The following is a 25,005-nucleotide window of genomic DNA, read 5'->3' as shown; positions in this document are numbered from 1 at the left end:
TCTCTCTTGCTAGTTCCTGTCAGTACTCTGGCTGCAGCATTTTGGATTAACTGGAGGCTTTTTATGGAATTATTGGGACATCCTGATAGTAAAGAGTTACAGTAGTCCAGCTTGGAAGTAACAAATGCATGGACCTGTTTTTCAGCATCACTTTGAGACAGGATGCTCCTGATTTTTGCAATATTGCGCATATACAGTAAGACACTCCTCTCCATACTAATGGGCTGATGAATGCACATCAGCATATCATCAGGGGCTCACTGCACACACACACACACACACACACACACACACACACACACACACGCACACACACACACACACGAGCTAAACCTTGAAGCACATTACCTGTCCTGCAGGGACATGGGGTACCATGCCATGCTCCATTCTGCCCCCTGCTGTCTGTGTGTGGCACCTGCCAGTGACAGGTTGTGGGATTCAATTAGAGCAGCATCCTCTCAGCAGTTAGTCCTGTGAGCAGGCCATGACTGTGGGCCAGGTAGAGGCCTGGGCCAGGAGACAAACAAAAAAAAAAACACAAGGATGCCATTTTAGAAGCAGCTGCCAGCCATTGGCAGGGGGTGTTTAGATAATCAAAGTCATATTTTAACATTCATTGTGACGCTGTCGCAGCAAACGCACAGACACCATGGCTTGTAGATGACAACCAAAATGAAAAGTCTAAAATTAGCCTAAAGCTGTCAGGGCTTACTTTTAATTGCATTACCAGTCGATCACAAATTGCAGCTAGACACTAATGGGAGATGTTTGCTGTCATTTTCAGGAAAGTTTTAGTGCTTTCATTATTTTATACTGCAGCCTCATATTGACAAGTAACAGCTGACCTGTTCTGGAGAAAAGGTTTATGGAGATAAACAGTCAATTACTACAGCAGTATTTCCCTGTATGTGAAGCGGTAATTGGTGTGCTAAAGTATGATAGCTACAGCCTGGGTTTTAATCCCTGATAAGGTAAGTTTCATTAGCCATCTGGCCAGTTTGGAGTGTAAAGAAGTGTTGTGTCTGCACTCCCAGGCGACTTCACTGGGATGATCATGACTACATGATTTCCATCCCCACCCAAACAGGAATTAAACTATTAATCTATCTCACATACTGTAATCCCAGATGGCTCATACTACAGCTAACCTGCTCTAGCCAGACTAGGATAATACCTAATCTCAAGACTTATGCCTAATGCTTAATGTCTCATGCCTAATACCTCATTCATACTATGTCCATAATAGCCTCTTGTACTAAAGACTCTACTGACTGTACTGCAAGAGTTTGGCTGTTCTGGCTTCCCGCTGCTACTTTCATCCTTCACAGTTAGAGGGAGAGAGACAAAGGCAGAGCAAAGGAGAAGCAGAGAGAGCTGGTAAACAGGAAGGGGCAGTTTGGAGGGGTGGGGAGCACAGGTCAGAGCTAACGAAGCCCCCTAGGCAGGGCTTGCGGGGTGTGGAGTGTGGCCACTGTTTCTGTTTGGCCTGTCACTATGTGAATGTGTGTGTGTGTGTGTATGCATGTGGCCAGTGTGTACAGCCTATTGATGAGCCCCTTGATACTGGGCCCACCAAACAACCGCTTTATCAGAATAAACTGAGATTGCTGATGAGTAACTGGCAGGGTTTGTACAGGAGAAGAGAGAAGTGAAAGTAATACGACAAAGGAAGTCAGAGAATGACAATCTATGCTGCACTGTAATTGTGATGATGAGCCCGGTGGAGTACAGACTGCCTCCAATTTAAGGCACGGCTGGAAAGTTAGGTGCAATAATGAATAGTATTTTATTTTATTTTATTTTAGGCACTGTGTGCCTATTGAGGGTAAATTGTAGTGCAGAAAACCAGAACTGTATCATAAGTGACATACAATACATCAGCCTCCAAAGCTCTAGATCCAGTCCTAAACTTTTATTATTGTTCTATCAGGAGCTTTAATTTAGTGGCGGCAGTTATGACATCTATGCTGCGTGTCTAACGGGAGCTTAAATCCTTAAAGCACAGTTAAGGCTGGTAGCCAGAGTTTCTGGTAATATAACGTGAACAGTATTATATAAAAACACAAAACTAGCACATTTACAATGGTTAGGTTATGCTCAGTTCTGTTAAGCTGCTGTATTTTAATTAGATCGATGGGCCACACTAGTACAAGCTGATAAAGACAACACCAGCAAATTGAGGTGACTCTTGTACCACTATGTTTATACTGTATCTGCATACAAAGAGCTCAACAGAGTGCATCTGGTTTTTCCAGCCACTTTCATCAGCCATATGTCCAGCAAACATGGAAGCTACAGCTACTGAGCTGTATGTCAGCCATGGGAATCCTAGTTCTGATTTGGCCTCTTTAAATCTTGTTGTTCATTTACATTTTTGTTAATATTTTGTGTATAAGATGGATGTCTTTTTTTTTTGGATAAGTGACCACAGGGCAAATTGTCCCATAGAAGCTTTAGTCTGCCTTCTTTTTTAGAGCAATGCATATCAATTTCAGTATGTTATGGCAGCAGATGAGGTGGATGCTACCATGCATATTAATACTTTTCTAGTAGTTCATCCTTTTTGTGACTATAGAGAACAGGCTCGCATATATGTGGTTCTTTGTCCTTTATTCCACCTTGAGGCAGAGTGTTCTTGGCTTTGTTTATGGGTCACCTACATGTAGAACCACTGCGCTGCTTTCCACATGCTGTTTATTTCTCTATCTACAGTAGCACTGTACTTCAGAGGCAGTGTCCTACTTTCATTGGTTGTTTTTTCCACTCCATAGTTTTCATAGTTTTCTCCAGTAATACCTCATCCTTGATGTCCTTGATTTGAAATAACAATTTCTGTTTATTTGCAGTGTACTCATGCTGTGTTTGGATTTGTAAAGATGCCATTTGATAGTGGTGTGAGGAAGAGCTAGCAAGATATTAGTGAAGAAATGCATTGTTTAGCCATCTGTAAGTGTTGGTTTTAGCCATTGCTCTAAACATTATTTTGCATATTTTAGTAACCAGCGTTCATATTTGGAAAGCAAACACCTTAGGCGCCTCCTGCTTTTAGCAAGCATTTTGGTTCAACAGTGGAGCATGACAAGCCTCCTCCCTGTGAAAAGTCTGCATTCAGAGTGTTTGTTTATGCCTGAGCTTGATTAGATTCCTATTTGGCTGCCAGTCTCTGTCCCTGTTGGACCATCTCAGACAGAACAGGATAAATCCTAAGTGGCCCAGCACCACAGATCACCACCCACTATCAACAACAGCAGGACAAAAAGCAAAACGAGAAATCTGGATTTCCAAAGGCTTGATTCTCCTTCTGTACCAGACTCCATGCAATATTCAAGACACTTCAAGCCCAGACTGATCCATCACTCTAACAGTCACAGTGTGACAGTGTACAAGTATGTATGCACTGGTGTGAGCAGCATGTTATGTATTATTCTCGTGTTTATTAGGATGGAATGTATGTGACTGTGTCTGTTAAGTGCATTGGTGTGTGCTGTATGTTGTCTGTGTCCAAATGCCCCTGCAGTGCCCAATTAGTTCAGATGTGTTCAATCATAAGGTGACCAGTAGGTGTCCGGTTCTGGTGCAACCCAAAGCCAGAGAGCCGTATAAATAAGCTGGAAGAGGAGACATTCTATAGTATTCTTTAGTGCTTCCAACTCTCTCTCACTCACTCACTCACTCACTTTCTGACGCTGGTCATCCTGTGATGTCAGAATGGCGAAGATGCCAGCATCTTTATTCATAGATCACCTGACATACCCAGTAGTCCCAGGGCACTGTCTCTGTCAGGCAGGAACACAATGCACCAGCCAACCAATTTACACCAGTTCCCAGTGGATGATCTCCACCTTCCTGAAAGAAATCCTCTTTGTGTGTGTTTGTGTGTGAGCGTCCCCATGTACTTCTGTCCATGTCTATCTATATCTGTTATGAATAGGGACTGTTGTTTGTGTCTGTGTTTGTGAGTTGAGGTGGACTGGGAGGCCTGGCCAACCTCACATCTTTACCCCAGGATGCTTTTTTTTTGAGACATTACTCTTGACTGAGAGCCAAATTTAAGTCCTAATAAAACAAGGCCCACAGTTACTGTTTTACCACTCTGTAGCAGAGCGGAGAAGCAGGGGACTTTGAAATAAAAATGCACAATCAAATAAAAAGTAGGCCAAGATAAATTAGATTAGATACTACATCTAAGCCACGGCGGCAGCCAGAAATCTCCCATTTATCATAACCAGATGCTTTTGCAGCCACAATACTCATGTTCTACAAATGAGCTTTTATATGTTCCTCCATTTTAAATCTGATTATGTACCTCACCTCACTCCCCTCTCCTCCCTTCTCTCCCATTCTTCTCCTACTCTTTGTCCCCTTTTCAATTCTCAACCTACTTTTATCTTCTCACATGGTCTTCCATGGTCTTTGGCCTTTTCCCATTTCCTCTCTCCCTCCCCTGGCATTTCCATGATATCTTTCATTTTTACAATGCTTTGTTTTCATTCTCTTCTCTCCTTTTCCCTCTTCTCCTCTGTGCTCCAACACCCCTCTTCTGCTCCAGTATTTGTGTGTCCGGGAACGCTGCTGAGGGTGCAGGCGGCCAGTTCTCTGCAGGAGGCAGAGCACCAGGCAGGGGCGTGGTGTAAGGACCCACTGCAGTCTGGGGATCGTCTGTACGTCATGCCCTGGACCCCCTACCGTACCGACATGTTGTATGAGTACGCCTCCTGGGAAGACTTCAAACAGAACCGAGCCACCACCACCTACAAGTGAGGGCACCTCCCACCGTCCTAGATGATCAAATAGCATCAGTTGCTGTATTGATTTTATTGGCTTTTGATGTGGATAAGGATGTGATAACAGAATGGTCCCACTGAGGTGTCAGCTTGCTCACCATGAGGCCATGTTGTAGAAATGTGTCATGTAGGGTAAATTAACTAACATGTTCATGTGATTTTTTCCTCAACAGGCTGCCCAACAGAGTTGATGGCACAGGGTTTGTGGTGTATGACGGCGCAGTATTTTACAACAAAGAGCGCACGCGAAACATAGTTAAGTATGACCTACGGACACGCATCAAGAGCGGTGAGGCCATTATCACAAACGCCAACTACCATGACACATCACCATACCGCTGGGGAGGGAAGTCAGACATCGACCTCGCTGTGGATGAGAATGGTCTCTGGGTGATCTACGCCACTGAGGCCAACAACGGACGACTGGTGGTCAGCCAGGTGGGAGAGAAGTGAATGAGATGTGGATTATAATTGCAGGAGTGGCTTATGTCAAAACCTCATCTGACTAGTCAGGCATATTTTCATACCAGCTGGTTCTTTGTTTCTTAACAAAGAAAGCTGTAATCAGGCAGCAAGTTCCCACATAAACACAGTTTAAATTGCTGTTCAGAGACAGGTTGCATTTGTTTTCACTATTTTTGAACTTACCAGGAAATTGTTCTTCAAACTGCGTAAGCTAACCTATCCATCTAATGTACCAAGCCTTGCATAAGCTACAGTATGAGTGTGTAGAATAATGTTGCAACAGAGTAATAAACAAACTAGTGATCACTTTCATCATTAAGGAATTGTTTCTTTTCTGGAGAGTTATATTTTTTTTCCTACACTTGGAGGTCTCCATTGTGCCTTGCTGTGCAGTTTGAAGGTATAGTTAACAGAAGCAGAAATTATCTTCTCCAAAGCTGAGAGTGTAAATGCTTTTTAAACATTTTTACAAGTGCTCATAAATCCTTGCATTATTGTTGAGAAGTACTATTTGTACGGCTGCAGGCTCATTTAAACATGAGGAGGATGGGAAACAAGTCATTTATTTTTGAATAATACAGTTAGAGACAGGTAATTTTATCAATCCTGACATTCACTTTAGTTTTTTGTCATCAAGTGATATATTTCCAACTTCTGAGCTGCTACTTCACTATAGACCTCATCTAACTGAACTTCTGTAAGATAGCTTAAACTTACCAATCAGCATAAACGAAGTGTGCAACATACAGTACTTGGTCTTTTAGTCCTGAAGAAAATTGACTGAATATATTGAATATAGTAGAACTCCTCCAAATGCGAAACCTCTCTTCAAGCTTCCCACTATGATCATTTATGTATTAAGCCTTGACTGAATTAAGCATCTCCTTTTTGCCCATAGGTAAACCCTTACACCCTGCGCTTTGAAGGCACATGGGAGACCAGCTTTGACAAGAGAATGGCATCCAACGCCTTCATGGCATGCGGTGTGCTTTACGCAGTGCGTTCAGTCTACCAGGATGATGACAGCGAAGCAGGCGGCGACCTGGTCCTGTATGCCTATAATACTAACCGTGCCCGTGAGGAGCCTGTCAACATCCCTTTCCCCAACCCATACCAGTATATTTCCTCTGTGGACTACAACCCTCGAGACAACCAGCTTTATGTCTGGAACAACTACAATGTGCTGCGGTACCCGCTGGAGTTCGGCCCACCAGACCCCACTATGGGTAAGGAGTGAGCCTACTGAAAGCACCGATACACACAAAAAGTGTTTCTTTGTAGCACATATTGTGTATTTTGAATAGAATATTTCTGTACAAAAGAAATCTGATGTTCATGCAATGAGTGAATTTCTTTTAGGATTATTTCATATCTATAAAATATGAACGTATGCATGTGTTTGGTCTAATAAATTGATTGTTTGAGTAAATCCAGCGTGATTCAAACATCCCAAGGAGAAAGTGTTTGTGATGGTTTCTTATCTGACATTTTGATGCCTCAAATACCAAATCATTGTATTTCCAACAATTACCAGCCAAAGTTATCGTAAAGGGCAGCTTCTCAGGTATGATTGCTAAAGTGCTTCATATCAACCTCTCTTTGTCATGGATAATGAAAAAGTCACTCCAAATTGATAAGGGGGGATGAGAACGCCACATTGCATTTTTTTTAGTACATCGATGTTAGAGGGAAGTTGAAATGTACTGTATATACGGTAGGAGACATATTAATGAGCTTTCTGTGCAGTATAATGCTCATTTTTGGCCCAGATAGATGGGCACGTGTCACAGAGTTGTGACTGCATTTGATCAGTTAGGAGTTTGTAGTTGTGATGTGTTCCTTTTATCTTCCCACTAGTTTGGGTTGTTAGTGATGGTGACTTCTCTGATACATTTGATCAATTATTTACTTCTCCCTGACTTGTGATGATGCTCTCTCCATCTCCTCCCCTGCTTTTCCTCCTCTTTCTGAAGTGCAGGCTTTGAGCGGCTCAAAAAGGATTTGTCACCAATTATTGTTGGGCTAACTTTTGAACTCAGCTTCTGAAAGAGATCTTACTTGCACATGCATGTGTTCCTCCCTTTCTTTCTCCTTTTTTTGGCTTTTGCTGTGGGATCTTTCTTCTCTCTAAAATAACCCTTACATCTCTTTATAACTCTCTAAATGTCTCCAAAAATGCTGTAGGTGACAACTGGACTTGCTTAAGGTTCTTGAAGACATTTCACCTCTAATGCAAAAGGTTGTGGTTCTGAAGAACCTAAGAAGCTTAGCACCAAAAGCATCTGTTGCACTTACGGATATACCATGACATGGATGACTGGCTCTCTAAATGTCTCTCTTTGCGTCACTCGTAGCCTCTGACTCTGTCTTCTCTTCTCTCTGTGTTATTCTGGGGTTACCTCAGGCCCCCTGACCACCACTCAAGTGACCACCACTCTTCCAGCCAGGGCATTCACCTCCAGTGCCAGCCCCTCTACTGCCCGTCCTCTTCCCTCCACTTCACGACCAATTGGTTCCATCAACAAGCACCCTGATCTTCGACCAATTACAGCCACTGTGCCTGTCACCCGTCAGCCGCCACGCCCTCCTGAGCTCCATGTTTGTGAGGCCAAGCTAGTCCGAGGTGTCCAGTGGCCCACCACACAGAGAGGAGAAACAGTAGACCGCCCATGTCCCAAAGGATCTCTAGGTGAGGACATGTGCATGCTAGTACTTTTTTCCACTTCATGAAACAAACATATGATTCAGTGTACTCAAACTGCATGTCCCCTATGCATGTGGGTGTTTGTGCGTGTAGTACTTCTCTGTGTTTATGCCCGTGTGATTAGCATGTTGTGCTCTCACACTTGTTTTTCCGCTGTTGTCTTCTTCTGTCCTTGCATTGGTCCCACCAGCAGGCACAGTCCCAGAGGACTCGCAGATGAAAGCCTGTCCTCCACAAATGAAAGACTCATCTCCCACAGAACCAGAGCTGATTGAAAGTGGTGAATAATGAAAAGAAAGGCTAGACAAGACAGACATCTCTTCCCTTCAAGCTAGCTTCTATACCTCTAAACATTCAGCCATCAAAAAGCTCTTTTTAGTCACAGAAAAAAGACATTGCTCTCCAATGTCTTTTGCTGCGTTGTATGTTCTATTTGTGAGAATGACTGGAACATTAAATTAGCAGCTGGCTTAATTGCTGCATCTTGGCAGATGTCTAAAACCCAATATATTGTGGATGGAATAGAGTGAAGAGAAGTGGGAGAGAAGAGAAAAAGTCAGGAGAGAGGAAAGGGGGGTATGAAATGCAGCCCCACATCTGCTCTGATCCTGTGAAACGTTGCTGGATTGTCTCTGTTGTCTCTGCACGCCCTTTCTGCTTCTGTCTCTCTGTGGTCTCTCTTCTCCTCCTTTCTCTGCCTTGATTTTGTGACTTGATGTTGGTTATTTGTGTTAGCAGTGGCAGATAGACCCTTCACTGCTTTTATTCCTATGGGATGTCTTTTCTCCGAACCCTCATAACAAAACAGATAAACCTTGATGGAAATGAGAGTTGGTGGAAGGTGCTTCACTCTGGATGTTTTATTTGACAGTGAGTGATCCTGCCTGATGCTTTTGGTGGGTGTCTTTGTGCGCAGAGTAAACCTTAAGTGGTGTGTCTGCATATGTTCTTTTTAAACCATTCCTTCTGTGGGATGAAAGCCTATTCCACCCCTCCTGTCTTCTTCTTCTCCTTCTGTTCCCCTACTTTCTCATCGGCCTTCACTCCATTATTTAACCTTTTCCACTTCTGTCAGACTTGTTATTCTAGCTTCCCTCTTATCTTCAAACACTTTAAGTCTTGCATTTTTTAAATTCATTTCATTTTATTTTTTGTGCGTAAAAAAACTCACTTTCTTGCACTCAGCCCTCTCCTCCACACTTTCCCCTTTAATTGCAGACACCTAACGCTTATTATCTCTCCATTATTCCCCCTCCTCTGTTTCTTCTCCCTATCCTCATCTCTAGGCATCGCTTCGTTCCAGTGCTTGGCAGAGCAGGTCATATGGAACCCGCGGGGTCCTGACCTGAGTAACTGCACCTCCCCTTGGGTCAACCAGGTGGCCCAGAAGGTGAGACCAGGAGCTGTACCTCTTGGCCATGGGTCTGTCCCCTTCCTCTGCCCACTGCCCCGACCAGCGTCCCTGTCCTCCTCCGCACACACATTAACATATCTCCAAGGGTGGCCTGATTAAAATACAGACTCATTTCAACTGTCCCTTCATTACAAGGCATCTGATCCTAATACTTAATTACCTGTCTTTTTTGCTAATATACTTTAATTACAACTAGGATGAATTTCAAGGGGAAAAAATCTAGGTGTAGGGCTTCAAAGCTTGCCAAGCACCCTGCCACAGTTTCTCCATCTTAGTCTCATATAATGCACTATCTCTCTATCTTTAAATACTGCACAGTGATTCTAACTTAGGTGACTGCCATTTAAATGACCAAACCGTGATCGGATTTCAGAAAATGAAAAAAAAGTGAAGTGTTGACTGGTTGATGTGGCTACATTTCTGCAGGTGAAAACTTTTATTCAGTCATGCATACCCTTGACCAGCTTTCTTTAAGTGTGTGCATGTGCTGTTAAGCTTAAGTGGCATCATGTTGAAAAGTACCATTTTTAGAAAAACCCATTATACCTTCTCCTTTTGGCAACCAATCAATTGCAATTACAAAGTGGTTGCTAAGGTTGTGATTTGCATGTGAAACAGTCCTAGAAAGAATAAAACTCTTCACAATTTGTTCAACAAGGTCCATCTTTGTTTACAGTGATGTGAGAGGAGCCAATAATAAAGATCCTTTTCAGAGAGAGTCTGGGGAAATCTGATTACAGAACAAACAATATGCAAATTGAGTTTTTTTTAGTATTCAAGCTAACACTCAACATTTGTGTACTCTCAGTGTGCATGAAAACAATTAACAGTTTCAGTTTTCCAACCATTTTGAATATGGCTGAACTAATAAAAGCAGATCTGTTTTATCATCCTATACTATGACTGTAGGTAAACACGTGTGCATTTTTGCATGCTCATGTCCAGATAAAGAGTGGTGAGAATGCTGCCAACATAGCTGGTGAACTGGTGAACCACACGCGGGGTCGGATCCAGGCTGGAGATGTCAGCTCATCTGTGCGACTAATTGAGCAACTGCTGGACATACTGGACGCCCAACTTCAGGCCCTGAGGCCTGGAAACAAGGAGTCGGCTACACGAAACTATAACAAGGTAGAAGAAAATGTAAACGCACACACACAAGTATATACATGCCCATGCTACAGTATATTTAATTCATGCATTAGAAAGGAATGCTGAGTTGAATGCAAGTTTACCCCCCTAGTGTAATTGCAAGGACCAGTGAGTTTTTAATTTACAGTTTTTTTGTTCAGCTGTTTAATTCCAGGCTTTGTTTTCTCCCTTCCAGCTCCAAAAGCGAGAGCGGACCTGTCGGGCCTACATCCAGGTAGCTTCTCTCTTTTATCTGTCTGCTTTACATGCCTGTAGAACAGGACTGCTTTGAGACTTAGAATAACGGAGTTAGGATAAATCCCTAGACTAGGTATGTGGATGAAATTCCACCGGCACAGTGTTCTGTATTATGATTTATATTGGCTTTGGAATCATGACTTATAGAATTTCTGGTTTAAGCTGAAGGGCAGTGTGAGTAAGTTTTGGTATAATTCAAGGCAGACAGCATGTGCAGTATTTAAATGTTGATGTGGTTTTTTCCACAGCAGTGAAAAGCTGATTTGTGGTTTTTCGTGGTGTAGATATGGTTGAAATGTGGGTTCAGCTAATGTGGAAGTCCCCTGTTTATGACATAATCTTAGCTTGTGATAGAGCTGAACTCTATAATATTGGCCTTGGCCTCACTGTATTACACAATAAATTACAATATCTGTGGCTCAGAGAAAATGTAATTTGACAATAGCATGAAAGGCAACAGTTTGTGCTACTACACCCGTCTGTGCCTTTTCAATATTTGTGCAATATGTTTGGTTATGAGTAATCTGATATTAAGAAGAGGCATTGTGTATGCTTCTGTGCAATGATGAAATGGGGCACTCTACAGCACACACGGTCTTTTGTGCGTCTTGACCTATCTGCAGCATACTGTAATATGATACCACATCTTCTGATCTCTGTTGGATGAATGTAAAGGCTGCTGTGTGGCATGTAACTGGGCCATTATTTATTTATTTTTGTCTCTCATAGCAAGGTAGCTCAGCAGAAGCCCACTGATCTGAGGATAAACCAAACACACCCTCCGTCTTTCTCGTCTGTAGCAGACAGAGTGCGTTCTGATGCTAAATTCATTTTGTTAACAGCAATGCTCTTTAGTCCACACAGCAGTCAATCCTTCATTTTGAAAGGCCTGAGCAAGAGAATTACATGATTCATCAAGCAGGCTACTCCAATAAATTGGATAGCTTATACAACCATCAAAATTGCCATTAAATGAATTGTAAGTGTGAAATAGAATGATAATATGTCTGACATAGCACAGTAATAAATGTAGTGCAGAGGAGTACTGAGTTTCTAGAAAATTATGGTGGAATAGACCTTGGACTTTGAAGTGCTCAGCTAATAAGGTTACACTTTACAAGATAAATAATTACCATAGAACAATCAATAAATAAATCAGGAGCTAAGTGATAATTACTGAAGAGCTAATTAATAGCTGATAGCACTTTCTACAAACCAAGAACAGACTGTTAGAAACGTGTTAATGACAAGTGTTACTAGAGTTCTGTGAATCTGCATCTGCTCTTTAAAGCTGCATTATATAACTTAAGGTAGCACGAGCTCCAAACCAACCCACTCTGCTCCGCCCCTGCTCCGTAGACCCTACTACGATCTGCTACGCTCCACCACGCTCTGCCCAGCTCTGCAGATATTTGCTATTATGAAATTATGAGAATGCAACAAAACTTACTGATCAAGTAGAAATAGTTGAAAATCTCTGATTGGTTAGAGAGGGCTGTCCTGTTCAAAAACTTTTAGAAGCTGATATCCCTGTCCCGCTGCCAGCGCTGTTCAATGAGTCTGGGTCACAGGAGGCTTTGACAGCACCTCTCCACATTAAGATACATTTTGAAACCTACAGTATTTATACAACAGAAATATATGAAAAAGTTACATACTGTAGCTTTAATGGACTCTTCCTGATTTATGGCACACAACTAATAACTTATTATGAACATATTATTTTATATCCCATCATGTGCAGAAAAGCATCATACTAAATAGTTGCTAGGGATGCATCTTTACTTTATGATTATTTTACCATTCTGCCATTAATTTTTAAATGGCACAAGACTGAAATAGATGATTTTTCAGCTATTTCCTGATTTGTTTTGTTACTTGTTCCTTGTTAACCACTCAGGACTTTGTGTACCATTTTGTAAAGTGGTCTCAGTAGTAGTGCACGTTTCATATGTGACAGGCAGTGGTGCAGACAGTAGACAACTTACTGCGTCCTGAGGCTCTGGAGTCATGGCAGGACATGAACAGCACAGAGCAGGCCCACACTGCCACCATGCTACTGGACATCCTGGAGAAAGGAGCTTTCCTCCTGGCCAACAATATGTATGGGAACCGCTTTTCTGATCGGGCGCTCAGCATTGGTAAGAAAATGACATTAACAGTAGTACTTGGGGTGGACACATGGACAAACCACTGTTTGGGGAACTGCACCTCTCCTTTTTATGATTTGTTTTCACCATCAGATCTCGAGGTACACGTTTTAAACACAGAGATGGATGTGCAGGACTTGTCCTTCCCACAGAACTATGCCAGCGACAGCACCATCCAACTTTCAGCCTCCACAATAAAGCAATACAGCCGAAATGGTCAGCAACTCTTACCCCTCCCCCTTCTCACCCCTATGACTGAAAAACTTCACTGTCTTGTGCAGCCCTCTTGCTTATGTATCCATTTGCATTTTCTGCAAGCTTAAAACAATCTGCATGCAGTTGACTAAGTTATTGGTTCATAATAATAGGCTAATCAGATTAAAAAAAGCGCTGAGACAATTTCTTTTCTTGATGGTTTCTTAACAGCAGTCTTAATAGAATAGCTGGGGAGGCGTGTAGATTACTATCGGCCCCAGTTTGACAGAGCAATCTCAACACTCCCTCTCTTCTCTCTCCTCCATTCTATTCCCTTGCTCCGTCTCTCCGCCATCTTATCCCCCTCTCTCATCTCTCTTGTTTCTACCCCGCAACCCCCCTCCTACTCCATCATTCCCCTCCTCCCGCCATGGCCTCTCATCCCCTACACTTTCCTGTTTTCTGTCTCCGCTCGGCTCTGCAGAGGGACTGAGATTAAAATGATTGAAACAAACGCACATGAAATATTCATATGGAATAATAAGAGATCTGTGAATGCTTGAGGGATGAATGTTCCATTGCCCTCCACATTAAATCTCGCTCTCTTCCACCAGTCAAAATGAAACGGTCCTTACCATCATTCTAACCTTCACTAACTCCCTCTCTCAGTCTCCCTCTCTCTCTCCCCGTCACTCCCCACTCTCAATCTCTGTCACCCTTGCTGCCATTACCATATTATGACCCCATTTCTGTATTTGCTCTTTTTTCCCCTCAGTCCTTTATCAATCTGTCTGTCTCCCTTTTAATATTACTCTGCCGTTTTTCGCTTCCTTTTATTTTTGCGCTTGTTCTTGCTGTTTCTTTTTTATTACTTTTTTCATCCTTCTGTGTTTCTCTCCCTCTGTGTGCAGGACAAGTCAAAGTGGTGTTCATTCTCTATAAAAATTTGGGATCTTTTCTGTCCACTGAGAATGCCACAGTGAAAATGGAATTGGAGGGTCCAAGCCACGATAAGAAGCGCCTGGTGGTCAACTCCCATGTAATCGCTGCCTCCATTAACAAGGAGTCAAGCAGAGTGTTTCTCACTGAGCCAGTGGTCTTTACACTCAAACACCTGCAGGTGGTCTAATTCAGTCCTTATCATGCTTAATTTATTTTCTGACACAGAAACTCCCACTGACATTTTCCATCAGCCCTCTCTTTGTTTTTCTTTTTCTGCAGTTGGAGAATTATTACACTCCAAATTGCTCCTTCTGGAACTACTCTGAGCGCTCCATGACAGGCCAGTGGTCATCACAGGGCTGCAGGCTGCTGGACACCAACAGCACACACACCACCTGCTCCTGCAGCCACCTCACCAACTTTGCGGTGATCATGGCTCTCCGTGAGCCCGATGTAAGTAAACAACGACATGGAAGATGCGCGTTAAAATGGAACCTGGGTAATTTATGCAGACATTAATTCGAGCAAGTATTAGCGTTCACTCACTCTCAGTCACACTCCTGCACACACACACATTAATGTAGCCTCTCAAGGCTGACAGGCTTTTTGTTTTGAATTTTCTCTTTTCTTTCTTTCACGTCGACATTCGGGGAGGCACATGCTTACAAATTCATGTCCTGCTACTTCTAGCTGACATTCACATGAATTTGAATGTCATGTAGTTTTTTATTCAGGATGTCTTGTCTCGTGTCTATACACTTTAGCTCCTTGCATATATTTACAAATATTAAATAAAGCAATTTTGCTCTCTCTCTCTTACCTCCCCTCTTCTATCTATTCCCCTATTGTTTCTTCTCTGTCTTTGTACTCCTCACTTCACATCCTGCTGTCTTTCATTTTTGTCATTTTCCCTCCCTGTATGCCTGATGCTGCTGTGTTTCTATGTCCCTCTTTTTCCCTATTCCCTTTCACTCCCCCCCCCCATTTACCTGACTCTACCTGGACCTCAGTATCAGGGGCGTATGCATGAACTGATACTATTTGTAATCACCTGGGTGGGGATTGTCATCTCCCTCGTGTGTCTAGCCATCTGCATCTCCACTTTCTGCTTCCTGCGGGGCCTACAGACGGACCGAAACACCATCCACAAGAACCTCTGCATCAACCTTTTTATTGCAGAGCTCCTCTTCCTCATCGGCATTGACAAGACAGAATACCATGTGAGTCTGTATACACATTTGTGTGATAACCTCCAAGGATGTTAAGTTTTCACTGCCCTTAACTTGTTCCCATTGACATAGACTAGGGTTTTGTTTGTTTTGCTTTGAAAATAAATACTCACTTTTACAGCTTTTTTTAAACAACACAGCAGTACAGTACTTCTCCTCCTGTAAAACCAGAGGGAGTGCATTATTATGTTACTCTATAAAACATTTATTGCAATGAGTAATGAATTCCAAGTCGATAATATGCACAGAGCCAGTCATCCAGGGGGCAGCTCTCTATTGTTTCTTTTTGAATGTCCAAAATTACACCCGATAGTTACTCTGTTCTGTTCTTTTCACTCAGTTACTGTTTATGCCTTGATCTAAACAGTTTTTCTTCATCATTTAATATTTTCATTCCTCCTCTTCTTATCTTATCTCTTCTGTCTCCCTGGCTGCTACCTTCAGATTGCCTGTCCCATCTTTGCTGGCCTTCTGCATTTCTTCTTCTTGGCTGCCTTCTCCTGGATGTGTCTGGAGGGTGTGCAACTCTATCTCATGCTGGTGGAGGTCTTTGAGAGCGAGTACTCCCGCAAAAAGTATTACTATGTGTGTGGCTACTGCTTCCCCGCACTGGTGGTGGCCATCTCGGCAGCCATAGACTACAGGAGCTATGGGACCAAGAAAGCGTACGTGTAGGTCTTTGAGAGCGAGTACTCCAGCAAAAAGTATTACTATCTGTGTGGCTACTGCTTCCCCGCACTGGTGGTGGGCATCTCGGCAGCCATAGACTACAGGAGCTATGGGACCAAGAAAGCGTACGTGTGAAGACAGGCCTTTTGCACCTGCAGATTGAGAAGTAGGATTATGCTATTCCCCCAGCTGGAAATGTAATATGCAGTGCTGTGTGAATGGCTCTTGCACCTCCCCATGGACTGGCTTTTCTGAACACACTTGGCCAAAGCCTGATGATTAGCCTTCATAAGATAATCCGCTGAGACAGGGAAATAGTGTGTCATGCCCGCCTGTGTGTGTGTGTTTATTCATGAGCTTAGTTGCATGTAACTCTCTCTTCTCCTCTGTGCCACTCCAGATGCTGGCTGCGAGTGGATAACTACTTCATCTGGAGCTTCATTGGACCCGTTTCATTTGTTATTATGGTATTAGCTTTATTGTCAGACAGTATTATTTTGCTCTCTATTTTAATATCACATAGTCAACCAAAAAGTATTTCACTACACTTACTTTATGAGGTTATTGACAGTGCAAAGTTTATATGTTTGGAGCGGACTGAGAAGTTCATTGCACGTGTGTGTGATTCTTCCTCTCTTCTGCCCTTAGCTCAACCTCATTTTCCTCATGGTCACTTTACACAAGATGATTCGCAACTCTTCAGCACTCAAACCTGACTCCAGTCGCCTGGATAACATTAAGTGTGTTCAAATTATTAAATGAGAGTCATACTCCTTGAAATAAGTGCTTTTTATTTCAAGAAAAGTAAACAAAATGCAACCTCAAATGAATTCCAAACTGATTTGGTTTCTCAGTGGATCAAGTCTTAATTTGTTAACATTTTCTTGTCCACTTCCATCAGGTCATGGGCTCTGGGGGCCGTTGCTCTCCTGTTCCTTCTAGGGCTCACATGGGCCTTTGGCCTCCTCTTTATCAATGAGAACACGGTAATCATGGCCTACCTCTTCACCACCTTCAACGCCTTCCAGGGCATGTTCATCTTTATCTTCCACTGCGCTCTGCAGAAGAAGGTAACAGTAATACAGTAAATATTATGAATATGATTATGAGGAAGAATGAAATGTAATGGATGGATGTGTGTGTTTGATTGATAATTAGAGTGACAGCATTAAGCACATTTTGCCGTAGCCACATTGACTCTAGAAATTAAGTTATTGAGTTTACAAGTAACTGTAAAACCTTCCCGCTGTGGTGTCTCTTTTTTCTCTTACAGGTCCATAAGGAATACAGTAAGTGTCTGCGTCACTCCTACTGCTGCAGCCGTACCTCTACCACCAGCTCCCACGGCTCCCTGAAGAACTCGGGCCTGCGTGCCAACAACCGCTACTACAGTGGCAGCCAAGCACGCCACGCAGCGGCCCACAGACAGGTGCAGGCAGGGCAGACCCACACAGATAAAATAATGACATACACAAAGCAGCACAAACACGATGCAGGTGCACCTGCCTGCTCATCCTTACACATCAATCAGACCACTGTTGAGTTTTAAAATTGTGTTTTTCTTAGAACAAATGAAAAGTAGGTCTGCCTGTGCAAGGTAATTTTACTTGTATTCAGAGGAAATCACCTTGTTTCAGTGGAATGAACTGAAAAATCAATTTTCTCGAAACAAAAGACTCCCGTGATCTGGCTTTTTTAAAAACACTGTCAAAACAAAATAAATAGTTTTGGAAACTGGAAATTTTCCTCACCCTGCTGTTTTATTTTTTCTCTTGTTTAAAAGGTTTGTTATGTAAGTGTCTCTGTGGGGGTTTAATTACTGATCAATACCAATGACTCACTTTACAAAGCACTTGATTTTACTAACATACTTACTTAACTTGCTTTTCAGCCCACAGCCGTGATATTTTCATTTGCCAGTGACAAACAGATGTAACACCAATGTTGCAATGTGTTTTTTTTTTCTCGGTGACAGAGCAGTATTAAAGGTATATTACATCATGGAAATTGCTGTGTTCATTAGATTGTTACAAATCTCACCTCAGTAACCTCTGAAAAATATAGATTTCCATATCCATTACTGGAGCTTATCATAGTATATAAGACATTAATAAATATGTCCTTTGACGTCCATGTGCCGTATATACAGAAGACACAGGGACCAAATAAGCCAAGAAAATACTGAATATGCTGGTATATGTGCAATGGCACAGACACATACGCACACATTGACGGTCACAGTAGTTCTCACGATCAAGAAACAAGCTTTCCCACAATGTAATTAGACACTTTCAAATAATAACTCTATCAGCTACTGCAATCATGCCTTACATCTCAAGTTTGATAGCACCCCTCATGATAACATGACATACTGTAGCTCTTTACTCGATGCCTTACTCTCTTTGTCTGGCGTGTTTGTCTATTCTTGTTTGCAGATTACAGCAAGCCCCTCGGTTTGATTACAGCAGCCCCACTGAGTTATAAGTCTACCCACCGCGTTTCTATATTTAACTTGTTGTCTGTTAGCTGCCACTCACTGCGCTCTGCTCCTTCTTCCAGAGTCGGATTCGCAGGATGTGGAATGACACAGTTCGGAAGCAGACAGAATCTTCTTTCATGGCGGGAGATATCAACAGCACCCCGACACTCAACCGTGGTGAGGCCTCCTTCCATCATTGCCCTGCTTCCCCTTCATTAAGTTGTGCATGCTTAATTAATTAATGCATACAGACACAGTGTAAATGATAACATACTCATTTAAACTTATAACTGAACAAAACAGTAAAGCATATCCTGCTTTGACTAGTCAGAGTCCAGGCACAGCCTTGTTATTCAGTGCTAAATGTGTTTATATGACAGTGTACAGGCTGGTGAAATATACTGTATGTTCACATGCCAGGTGTATTTAAGTTAACTAATGATTAAAATTGCTTTGCAGCTAGTGGGCCAGGCAGAAAATCACTGTTTGCAACAGCAATAGCATCAGTTGAATAACATAATCTATATGTGCCAACTCAGTGAACTCTCATCACTGTACTTAATCAGGCTTAAGTGTATTTCAAAATTTTGAGTGTTTAAAATCAATATTACTAGGCGGTACTGGAGTGAAGTCATTCGACCGCATCTACGATCACATCAATAATTCTTTCTGACTGTGCATCACCATCAGAAATGATCTGTAGTTATTTGCATTGAAAAGTTTGGCACTGAAGACTAATCTGTATTTGCCTTACTTGTTCATTTTATTTTGTAATTTCCATTTTTTAAATTTAAAAAACATAATTTCAGCAATGTTACCACACCTTTTGTTGTTATTTTTCCTACCTGCTTTGTAAAGGAGTATATTTTCCACATAGATTATTAGAAATTTAATGTATCAGGCCATATGTCACAGAATTACATGTGTTGTAACCACTAATTTAGCAAAATATTGTATTATTATTTGAACGTGGCGCTCTCAGGCGTTGATAGTTGCTAGGGGTCCTCCCTGAATGCAGTGATACAGCAGCCACCTCTGAACTCCCACACAGTGCGTGAATAGGGTACTAGCAAATATTTAAGTGAAAACGTGTGTGTGTGATGTCATTGTCTTAGCCTCAGCAACCAATAGTGTCATCGTCACAGCCATCAGTGACACTGAGATGATCAAGGTTGGCTCAGGTTCTGGAGTTGGTGGGGGGGGTTGATGATGACACAGAGACGGTTGCTAAATCAGCCGTCACTCTCTATGCTAATTTCATCCATTTTGTTTTTAATGAACTGATTAGCGTGTGAGCGAACAGGGGGTAATTATTCTAATTGAGGAGAGTGACAGGAGCAAGGCAGGGGGTGAGGAAGAGGGGACGGATGAGGGGTGTGTGTGGCTGCGTGTGTGTGTATGTAGTTGGGCGGGCGGACAGGTTGGTTTCCAGAGCTTCTTGTCACGATAGAGCAATCAACAGGCCTAGAGGAGACACAATGTGGATTATTCCATGTTGTGCTGTCAAACACAAACAACTGTGCTGTGAAGCCTTTATTTTCTGTGCTTCTGAGAAAAGTTTGTCAGTTGGCGGAGGCGAGCACTCGAGGGAGGAAGGGAGGGAGGGAGAGGAAAAGAGAAATATAGAAAGAGGCCCTATCATAGAGGAGTAATTAAAGAGGCCGAATCTGGAGGAGAGGTGCTGTGTCGTTATCACTGGCATCGCGGATCTCTTTGATTACTCCACTTCACTTTTTTATGAACCACAATCTCTTCCTGACAATAGTAATGTGTCCAGAAGACAAAGTGTGCAGCACACACATACGCACACAGAAGCCTCCCTTGATTCCCATTGCCCCAATTTTTCTCCCGGCTCCTTTAATTTTCAACAGGATATTCCTGTGAGATAGACACAGAGCACTAATCCCAACTAATTTGGTGGTGTTTGAAAAAAAAAAAAAACTGGCATGAGGAACTGAGGAAATGTGGTTGAGTCAAGACACAGCAGAGCAAGCCAGAGAACAGAGGGAGGCGCTTGGCATGCCAGAAGGACGGCCAGGGAAAGTGTAAGGGGATGGGGAAATGACAAATAAATGGTTGTGTGTGAGTCTATATTTTACTTTTTAGAATTCCCTGCTCCCTTGCTGTGTGATGAGCGGTAGGCCTGAGACCTGAAGGTTGCACTTTGCCTACCCTCCGTCATGCTGTCCTATTTTTAATTTCATGCCATTTCTGTTCGAGTTGCCTCAGGCTGGAGTCATACATAGGCATTATACAACATTCACAGTGTGCCATTTCTTTGAATTATATTTGTCTTGTAGTGGCATTCACATTTCACTGTGAAATTAACTGTGTTTCAATGGCTGCACCCCTACACTACATAATGGCGTGCATTACTGTTCTCCCCCATCTGACTACATTGTCAGGAGCCAAAGGGAAGAAACGAATGGCAATGCACCGAACAATACCTTTCCCCTGCAATTGTATTTTTACTCAAAGGTTACAATCAGCAGGCATAAACACTGACGAGAACACTGAAATGCATTACTCCACAAAGCATAAGCATAATAAAAATAACCCCATCTGAATAAACAGTAAATATTTGTATGATTCCAGATGTTATTGCTGTGTTGGAAATGTGAATTTCAGAATGTTACACCTATTGTGTGCAGTGTTTCTGCTTGTGTTTGTTTTGAGGCAAAGATAAGAACCTGTTTATGATTATGTTGGTTTTTATGTTTTTTATTTATTATTTGTTTATGTCTGTGTCTTGCAGCCACCATGGGCAATCACCTATTGACAAACCCAGTGTTACAGACTCGCACTGGTACCTCACCTTACAACACTTTGCTGGCTGAGAGTTTCACACCGCCCTCACCTGGTGTCTTCAACTCTACTGGTTAGCCCCTCATACATGCTCCAGTCTGCGTGGACAGTGCTGTCAGGACGTGTGTGTATATACTGTATGCATTCAGCTTGTCTGTTACTCTGTCAGTAGTTTGACACAGTACACACACACGCACTGCTGTATTCGAGTGCTTTCACTTGTGTGTCTGTGCGAGCCTGTTTTTGTTGTGTTGGTTTTTTTTTCAGACTATGTAGCTGTCAGATGGATTCACTAGACTGAGCAGAACAGAGCCAAACAGTACCTACAGCCTAACCAGCCATCTGGTCAGATCTCAAATTGTCATGAGAACTGCCACAAATTGATTAGAAGTTTAGCTACAGCTGTGACTGCCAGAAATCTTGAGGACAGTTTTTCTGTTCTCAAGCAGAAAAAAGTAGTTGACTTAAATCTTGACGGCCGTAGAAAGGGATCAGACAGCTCAGTGGCCAGGGAGAGTCCCTCTAGATGTGGGTCGGTCAGGTGTCTGTGTTTGCATCTGTCTCCGAATGGGACTCTTTAAACAGCCTCATAGCTGTTTGAACGCATCGCTGCATTCCCACTCCACTCTTTGGATGCCTGTAACTGCTGAACTGCTAAAGAAATGTCCTGGTAATTGCTCTACTACAGTACCAGTATTTACTTGGTAAGGGAGTACTCTGACCGTGTATGGCTGCTCACTGGATGTGTGTGCACCCGCAAAGTATCGGCTCTAGTGTCTGAGGAGTGAAATTTAAGGCCGTGTTTCCGTTAAATATTTTAAAGCCTCTCCTCACAATACATCAGGTCTGATGGCCACAGGCCTGGCAGCCAAGACATTTTTAGAAGAGAGTGGGAGAGGAAGCAGGGAAAGCACTTTATTAGAATGTCTAATTACCCATACCACCACTGAAGAAGAACATTGATTAACGTCTTACTACACATTAAATTTTAAAAATGAACATACTTCTCACTTTTTGGGTGACTGCAACTTGTGCTTTGCTGTGTGATGGTGATGTGGAGGGGAGCACAGCATCTTTGATGTGTTAAAGGGAGGTTGTAAAATAAACATTACTGCTATTGTACAAGGTTTTGTATGAATTATGTATGTACCCAGGTATTGCTGACACTAGTATATAAATATCAAGAGCATTTTCTGTGGTTTAGATATAGATGTTGGAGGTATATGGTGTCAAAAAACAGGACTAAGTATGCATAAATCATATTTAATGTGATCGTGCAGGAGTTTGTTTGTTTGGTAAGATTGGAGAGGTTGAATGTGAGAGAGAGACAGAAAGATGAGAAAAAGGGCAGATATTTTTTATTCTGTTAATGATTCCCTTCTGAAATGACTTAAAAATGAATACATCAAGTTAATATTGCATCATTAAAGAACACTTACTGACTAGCGGATTTCATTTTATTCACTCCACATGACTTTTTCTGGGGTGCCCAGGAACCTTCCGTGACCCAAGTAAGTGCCATTCACCTCAGCTCACATCACTCTAAAATACTATAGCTTACATTTTACTAACTGATATGTTTCTCTTCTCTTACTGTCATTTAAAACTGATGTTTAATAATGCCAGAACCATCTGTCTTCTGTCTCTGTTCTGTTTGTGTTTGGCTCCAGAGAGCACATTATCTAGGGCCCGTGACCCCTGTGGGATGGAAACCCTGCCCTTAAATGGTAACTTTAACAACAGCTACTCCCTGCGCAGTGGCCCTGGGGGTGGAGGCGGGGGCAGCTGTGACTTCCTAGGTGGAGGGGGCGGAGACAGTCCCTCACCCCTCCTAAATCCCCGTGGCTCAGAGGCCCTGGGAGGAGAAGGCATTCGACGAAACCTCTCTGATGCCGCAGCCTTTGAGAAAATGATCATCTCTGAGCTTGTGCACAACAACTTGAGAGGTGGTGTTGGTGGAGGTGGAGGTGACTTGGGGGACAGGGTGTGTGGCAGTCTTGCCAGGGGACGTCCTCACGGTGGGGTTGGTCCGGGGACAGGGGGGGCTGGGCCAGAGCCCTCTATGAGCATAGATGAAGACGAGGACTTTCTGACAGAGGGGCGGCAGCGCACCCCACACGATGTGGAGCTGCTTTATAAAGCTCTGGAGGAGCCCCTGCTTTTACAACGTGCCCAGTCAGTCCTCTACCAGAGTGATCCAGAGGAGTCAGAGAGCTACACGGCTGACCTCACCGAAAGCCTGGGCCACAGCGGCCACAGTGGCCAGAGTGCTGGCGGACAGGGAGGCAGCAGAGCGCCAGACTCCCCTGCTCGTGACTCCCTATACACCAGCGTCACCAACCTGCGAGACTCACCCTACCCTGACAGCAGTCCTGAGCCCCTGGAGGTGGTGCCTCGCTCAGCTCAGCCCCCTGAGGAGCTGTACTACAGCTCTGGGAGGCCTGCCCTGGGCTCTCGCGGGGCTCCCATGCAGACCTTCTACCAGGCCTCACCCCGGAGACCAAGTGGGGAGGGACATCAGGCTCAGGAGCCTTCCCACATTGAGGGAGACGGGCAAATGCAGCTGGTCACCAGCCTGTGACTTGGGCCTGAGAGAGGAAGTTGGGGACTAATATGAGCCACCTCCTAGCCTGCCTCAGTCTCACGTCTCTCCACTTTTTGCTTGTTTGGTTGCCTTCTTTCTTTTGACTCTTATTTGTCTAAGAAATGAGCAAACAGAATGACCTTCAGGGGGAGACATGGCAGACCCTGCAGAGCCAGCCTTTATGGTCAAGCCTCACCTGTCTTATGGAGATAAATGATGGGTGTTTTTCTGCAGAACATTCATCTGTTCTCTCCAGCCCCAGTCATCCACAACTCCTTTGGCACCCTAAGGCCAAGTCCAATACTCTGAATGTACCGGTCCACCCCCTTTACCTTCTGATATTTCAAAACTTTAAAACTTTGTTAAAGTTTTTATGTAATTTCACTTCAGATCTGCCTCCAGAGATGGGAATATCATTTTGTATTTTATCTTGTTTTCTTTTCTTACTATCCATAGTTCTTTTTCAAGTCTTCATTTGATAGGGATAGTTAGCTGTGGAGACAGGGAACGTAGTATGCTATTATAACCTAAAAAACGTCTCACAGAAAGCTCTTCATTGTTGCCAAAAATATCTTTTATTGAGCCAGAACAGAAACTAGAACATTCACAAGGCAAACACACACTTTTTGTTCCAAGCAGGCAGTGGGAGTTGATTCATTGTAGTTGCCTTCATTATCTCTCGCTATGAATCGACAGCTCTGCACAGAAGTGGAGTAGTGGCAGAGATGAGACTGAGGAGGCACTGCACCACCTGTCCAGAAAAGACTGGTCCATCCTGTCCACCATTCTCTCTGGTTGTTTCCTTTAGGCATTTTACACATTAAAGGACCTTGCTGTTGTTTTGAAGAGAGTATTCATTTGTTGACTTTGGGTCTGCATTCTTTAGGGGGGCTGCGAGATTGGACAGTTCCCCCCCCCCCTGCCCCCCCTTTTTTTCCCCCCCCCCCTGCCGCCTCTGTACTTTGTTGTTAGAGCCTAGCCAGTTGAAGTGGACTTGTTTCCTGTATGTGACTGTGACAAGCAAGACTGTAAACGTCGCAAACGCACTGGTTGACCAATTGGTATAAATGTGTACATAGGAACCACACATGAATCTACTTTATTCCTACTATGTAAATAGAATCACCAGATGATCAAAAGCAACAAAAAGTAAGAAATACTATGAAAACTGACTTCTTGTACTGCAACAAACAGCC

General features: G+C 43.1%; 1 protein-coding gene across 5 annotated transcripts in view; it reads left to right on the top strand.

Annotated features, from left to right (window-relative positions):
• The window catches only part of adgrl1a (adhesion G protein-coupled receptor L1a), a 93,766-nt gene extending 69,039 nt beyond the window's left edge, over nt 1–24,727 (top strand). For 2 of the 5 annotated variants that reach the window (XM_020610262.1, XM_020610264.1), the window contains 22 exons: nt 4,550–4,757; nt 4,958–5,222; nt 6,148–6,475; nt 7,654–7,938; nt 9,240–9,343; nt 10,313–10,498; nt 10,695–10,733; nt 12,717–12,897; nt 13,000–13,122; nt 14,013–14,221; nt 14,323–14,496; nt 15,054–15,263; nt 15,717–15,818; nt 15,948–16,066; nt 16,342–16,408; nt 16,590–16,681; nt 16,843–17,011; nt 17,215–17,370; nt 18,501–18,597; nt 21,176–21,298; nt 22,719–22,736; nt 22,896–24,727. In XM_020610262.1, the coding sequence (XP_020465918.1) occupies nt 4,550–4,757; nt 4,958–5,222; nt 6,148–6,475; nt 7,654–7,938; nt 9,240–9,343; nt 10,313–10,498; nt 10,695–10,733; nt 12,717–12,897; nt 13,000–13,122; nt 14,013–14,221; nt 14,323–14,496; nt 15,054–15,263; nt 15,717–15,818; nt 15,948–16,066; nt 16,342–16,408; nt 16,590–16,681; nt 16,843–17,011; nt 17,215–17,370; nt 18,501–18,597; nt 21,176–21,298; nt 22,719–22,736; nt 22,896–23,806 (4,166 nt within the window). In that variant the 3' untranslated portion in view covers nt 23,807–24,727. The other 3 variants (XM_020610263.1, XM_020610266.1, XM_020610265.1) reach the window with 2 other exon arrangements.
• The last annotated feature ends 278 nt before the right edge of the window (nt 24,728–25,005 follow it).

This window comes from Monopterus albus, unplaced genomic scaffold, assembly GCF_001952655.1.
Source record: "Monopterus albus unplaced genomic scaffold, M_albus_1.0 scaffold105.1, whole genome shotgun sequence".
Lineage (NCBI taxonomy): Eukaryota > Metazoa > Chordata > Actinopteri > Synbranchiformes > Synbranchidae > Monopterus > Monopterus albus.
The sequence above is the reverse complement of the archived record's forward strand: the minus strand, read 5'-3'. Positions and strand labels throughout refer to the sequence as shown.